Source organism: Myotis daubentonii, chromosome Y (assembly GCF_963259705.1).
Source record: "Myotis daubentonii chromosome Y, mMyoDau2.1, whole genome shotgun sequence".
NCBI lineage: Eukaryota > Metazoa > Chordata > Mammalia > Chiroptera > Vespertilionidae > Myotis > Myotis daubentonii.
Genome location: NC_081862.1, coordinates 13,482,042 through 13,487,559, shown reverse-complemented (window position 1 = coordinate 13,487,559; position 5,518 = coordinate 13,482,042). Strand labels below are relative to the sequence as shown.

The window sequence follows — 5,518 nt, the reverse complement described above, 5'->3', positions numbered from 1 at the left end:
TGGCCAGCTAACTGTCCACTGACTGTGGGATCCAACAGCACACTAGGACATCTCCCCTTCACTTGGTTGTATTGACCCTCAGGGTGGCCCTCCATACCCCCATCTCCCCGGGGTGACCTTCACCTGTGTCCACTTAAGTGCTCTCTGGGAACTGGCTTGGGGTTGTCCACTCTTCAGACCCGGGGCCTGTCACTGGCTCAGAGTTGCTTTACCACCTCCTTGATTAATGGGAAGGAGGATCATGAGGGGAAAGTATTCCAACATTAGACCATCGTCTACCAAAGGATGTCCTATTCTTAGGACAGGACACAGAGCAAAGCAGAGGTTTATTCCAGCTCAGTATTTTGCTGAAAAGAATGTAAATGTGTTTACAGGAACTTGAATTCAAGAAGGGGCTGGATCCAGGGGAATGACAGGCATGGACTTGTGAGGCCAGGGCTCTGGCTCCCTGGCAGGCTGATGTCCCTTTCAGTACTGGGGGCCTGACTTGTGCACAGGGAAGCCCTACCATGGAGCAGACACAGGCCAGAGATGGAGGCTCCCAGTGGGGAGGAGTGTTTGAGTCCAGGGACTGGACTAGTTACCCGTGATGGCCCCAGAGTAGTTGTACCTCGGTGGTGCTCACTGGAAGCCACTTGTTCCAGTCCCTGTGGACGCAACAAGTGTGCGCTGACCCACTGAACAGTCACAGAGGTGAGTAGGTACCGGTGCACCAGAAAGAACCCACCAAACCAAAAAGGATAAATGGTGATGTGATCTCCTGGAATCAACCTCAACCAGCCTAATGTCTGCGCATCACAAGGCTCATGCCTTCTTACTTGGCCAGTAACTGCAGGTGGGAGAGTTGGGCTAACATGTCATTGAGGACATCAGTCTGTTAACATCCAGTTCTCTTTATTACTGACATTTATTCACAACCATTCAAGCAAAGGTAATCACCGCATCTACCACCCAAGCCTCAATCCCTCCCCCTGAGAGATTCAGGTGCATATTTCTAACTCCTTAGGACAAATCTCCCCAAAGAAACCATCCAGTCCCCTGTGAGCATTTCCCCCCAACCCTGAGTAGCTGTCTGAAACTGGCTGCTGTGTTCCTGAACGGTACACTTATGTCTGGGCTTCAGTGCCCAAGTGCCCAGAGTAAAGCCTATGAGATGTGCACCCAGCTAGACACTCAAGCAACAGGATCACAGAATGGGAGTTGGGTCATGGAAGGTTCTACAGCCACAGTGAGGACAGGGGTAAGCACAGAGCCAGACCATGCCGGGCCGACCCAACTCCTGCAGCATATGCTTTAGCACAGCATGCATCTGGGCAAGTCGGCCCAGGTTGATGTTGCTGCTAGTTTCCTCATAACTCTCCACGGGCGCCGCATAAATCACGCAACTCAGCTTGCTCAGCCCGACAACGTGGCGAAGCAGGTCCTCCAGGACGGTCATGGAGATGGGGTTTTCACAGAAACTTAGGGTTGTGAGCTGGGAGCAGTGGCTCAGGGCTGGCAGGATGTCCAGGAACTGGTGGTCCATGATCCCACACTCATCCAAGTCCAGGTCCTGGAGAGTGGGGGAGGCTCTCTCTAAAAGAAATTGGAGTGACCGAGAACTGATAATGGTCAGGTTGAGCCCACTGAAACTCAGGCTTTTCAGCTGGCTGACATTCAGATGCTGGGAGAGATGTCTAAAGTCTCTTTCGAAAAGCAGGCAGTTAGTGATGGACAGGGTCTCCAAGGGGCTCTTCAGGCACCTGGGGAGACATAGAGCAGTTACATGTGGGAGATGGACCTGGTGAGCAGAGGCAGGTGAGGATAATGCAGGCCTTCAGGGTAAAGAGGCCCATGTCACCAAAGCCTACAGTGTTCCGGATGATGATCAAACCCAGGATGTTGCACAGTGAAAAGTGACATTCAAGTCCGAGCAAATTTGAGTGGCATCTTTCTCCATCTGTTATCTGCTCCGTGATGGATTCAACTGGATGAAACCTCACACACTCCATTTACTCATCCGTCAAGTGGAGCACATCATACCCTCCAGCCCAAACACACAGGTGTTGTGAACATAAAGGTGGGAGGAGCTCAGAAAGGAGCCTGCCCCAGGGTCTGAAGCAGGAGGCAACCAGTGCATTTTAGTATTGGAGACATGTCCTGAATTGCCTGCAACTGGGGCTTCCTTCCAGCCACAGCCTAGACCCCTGTCACCACCATCACTTAGCCCAATGAGGCCTCTGGCAGATGTGCAGAAAGGGCTAACCTGGGCACAGTCAGGCAACATCCAGCGAGGGCTGCCACCCTCCAGGAACTTAGATCACTGCATTGTCTACAAACCACCTATCCCATTTCGTAATGCCTCCCTCCTGAATCCTGCATTTACCACGCATTCCGTTTGCAAGAGCCTATGGCAACCCTTGGCAGACAGGTGACTGAGGCAGGTTTGGAGTGAAAGGCTGCCATGGCCAAATCTCTAAGTGCGGAACTTAACCCCTGAAACCTCACCTCTGATTGGCTTTCCCCTTGTCATTGCAATCCTCACTTGGTTCTATTGCATCATTTTCCCTTCAACACCACTTACAAGGATGCCCAAAGCTACCATCCCCTGGCCCGAATTCCTAGCAAGGAGTCCCTTTAGTAGCCTCTGTCCTAGTGCATACGTCCTACCTTTATCTGGGGGTTTATGTCACAACATGCAAGGTGACAGAGCGGTGAACAAGACACTGACTGTGTGGCCCGTCTAGTGGCTCAGGCACTCTAGCACTGCTGAGGGACGGCACACAGGAGAGCCCGTCACTGTGCACTGAAGTGGAAAGGGACTCGCTCTGGTCCGCAGGGAAAGCTCGCCACCCCTCACCTGAGGATTTCATCCAGGTGGCCTCTGAGGATGGAGACATCGTCCAAATTGAGCTCCTGTAGGTGGGGCAGGTTGAGGAATTGAGAGGTGACCAGGCCAACACACTGCTTCTCCTGCTCCAAGGTGGTGTGAGAAGACGTGAAGACGTGGGAGAGCAGGAACCGGCGCAGATTGCCCATCTGGCCCAGGTAAGGAGCGAACTTCCTCAGAGTGGACAGCTTCCAGGTACAGTTTACCTCCAAATCCTGGACAGAGTCCAGCTGCACCATATCCAGGATGTTAGTGTTTTGCTTCGACATCGCAAAAACCTTCAGCTTCTTAGAGCAAAGGTGCAGCAAACCTCTCCTCTCGCTGACTTTCTTAATCAGGTAGCTGAGGGACTCATCAAGGACACCTTTCTTGAGGCAAAGGTCTATTAACACCTCCACGGGGGCCAAGGGTGGATTTGGCCTGGCCCTTAAGCTGTGTACTTTCCTCCTATTCCTCATGGGCTGCAGGGCCTCAGGCTCCAGCAGTGAGCACACATGGGCTCTGGTACCTGCCCACACCATCCAGAACTCCAAATGAACTCTCTTCTGTAAATTAAGCACCTGCAGTTTACATCTCCTGTGGAGAAAATAGGAGATATGCTGGGATGCATTAAGATAACAATGAGTAAGACCATGAGCTAGGCATCTGGGCAGCTGGGCCAGACACCGCACTGGACTTTGACTCCATGCCCCAGGAATCAACTGCTCCTGGTGCTACTGGGATCCTTCATGGTCCCCATTCCTGGTACCTTTAGGTGCCACCAGGAAGGAGTGGGCTCGTGTCCCTTCGGTCACCCTCGACAATTTCATCAGCCGTATATATCCGAAGCCTGTTCCTAGAATGACCCTAGCAGTGGCTCCAAGGCCTGCCTCAGCTCTCCCTTTGGCCCTGCCCACTCCCAGATCCCAGCTGTAACTGCTCAGATCCCCAGGGTGCGACCCGGCTACTGAATCCCCCATACCTGGGTCGAGGGTCCTGGGCAAGCATGGCATCGAGTCCCTCGAGCACAGCCTGCAAGATATCCTGGTAAGACTGCCGATGGTTCATCAGGGCCCCCAGAGGGAGGCAGGGGAAGGGCCAAGCCTGCACCATGGCCTTCAGGACTCTGCTGTGCTTCCCAGTGAAGGCTGTGATGAAAAGAGGTGGGAAGAGCTCCATAGGAAGCCACTCCAGAGCAGCGATGGCCGAGGCTTCATCCCGCAGCAGGCTCTGACATGCCAGTTCCAGGAGTCGGCGTGGAGCTGGGAGGCTCATCCCCATGAAGCTGCTATGAAAGAGATCCTGGGAGACAGCCGGGAGCAAGGCATCTTGTCAGGCTGAGCATGAGCAACCCCGGTCCTTCTCCCTTCAGAGGGACCAGCTGAGGGCCAAAGGCACTGCTCTGGCAACAACTGGAGCACCCCCAATTTACCCCAACTCCGTTTTCTGCTTAGGGTTGCAAATCCACTCAGCCCTGCCTCTACTCTGCCACTGGAAGGACAAGAACCAGGCACCAAGGAGGGGTGAGATGACCACTGGACCCCTCCCGCATCTGCCCACTGGCTAGCTGCAAATCTGCTGTGCAGTGAGGACTGGGAAACCAGAGAGATGATCCCACCCTTTCCAGGGAAAACATTTCTGAGGATCACTGAAGGACTGAAAACACCTGGAGTAGGGAGCAGCCCGTGGCCCAGGACTGCCTCTTGCTAAGTTCCAGGAAATAAAATAGATGGGGAAGATTAAGGAACACCCACACAATGGGTACCATTGAGGCCTTTGACACATTTTAAATGAGGCATATAAAAGCAGCACAAACGTTTTCTGAAGCATGGGGGAGCTGGAGGTGAGAAAAATAACCGTTAATTCCAACATGTACATTTTACTGGGTGTCCCTTCTATGAATATTAGAATGACCATTTTATCTATGACAACAGAGGGCTCACATGTCACAACTAAGGCTCCTCTCAATAAGAGACTGCAAAGCCTGGTCAGTGTTGCTCACGGCGTTGAGCATCCTCTCGTGCCCCCCAAATGTCACTTGAGGGCTACATTCCTAGCCCCCGTAGGGTGTGGGCAGGAGCCAGCTGAGGGATGTTTCTCACATCAATGTCTCTCTCTCTCTCTCCGCCCACTCCCTTCCTCTCTTTCTAAACATCAATTGGCTGTTATGAAAGACTTTCATTAATACCGGTTTTCACACACACAGCCCGGCCTCTACAAAACTACAAAAAGGATTTTGCCACTTTGGCCTACAATAGGCTCCTTAGCAATACTCGACTTTCAGACACAGGGAAAACTTGCCCTGTGAACCTCTATGAATGGCAAACATCAAAACAGAAATCAAAACATTTTGGATTAAGGCACACCTGCATCCAGAGGCAAAGGCAAAGTCTGCTCATTTGTAAGGAAAAAAGGACAAATCTCTGGGATCTTGGCTTGCAGGTCCTTGGGGACCACCTTAGGCTCCTGACTCACCAGAGCGGCGTGGTGCAGGGAGCCCTGTGCTCAGACCTGGACATTGACTCTCACGCTCTAGCTTCTGTTCCCTCCTCGGCCTCCTCAGAAGCCATTATACCCCGTCTGACCACACCTTCCTTTTGAGGTCCTAGCTGAAATGGCTACTTCCACCTGAGAGCAAAACCTTAGTCCTGGATCTCCAGGCATTTAACC

The 5,518-nt window shown here is 52.5% G+C and overlaps 1 protein-coding gene across 1 annotated transcript; it reads right to left on the bottom strand.

Moving 5' to 3' along the window:
* Positions 1–1,186: 1,186 nt before the first annotated feature.
* LOC132225549 (melanoma antigen preferentially expressed in tumors-like) lies at positions 1,187–4,141 on the bottom strand. Its single transcript, XM_059680644.1, has 3 exons — positions 3,831–4,141; positions 2,840–3,445; positions 1,187–1,742 (listed from the first exon to the last, which is right to left on the bottom strand). Exons 1-3 carry the CDS (start codon positions 4,127–4,129, stop codon positions 1,187–1,189), a joined length of 1,461 nt encoding a protein of 486 aa, XP_059536627.1. The 5' UTR covers positions 4,130–4,141.
* Positions 4,142–5,518: the final 1,377 nt, after the last annotated feature.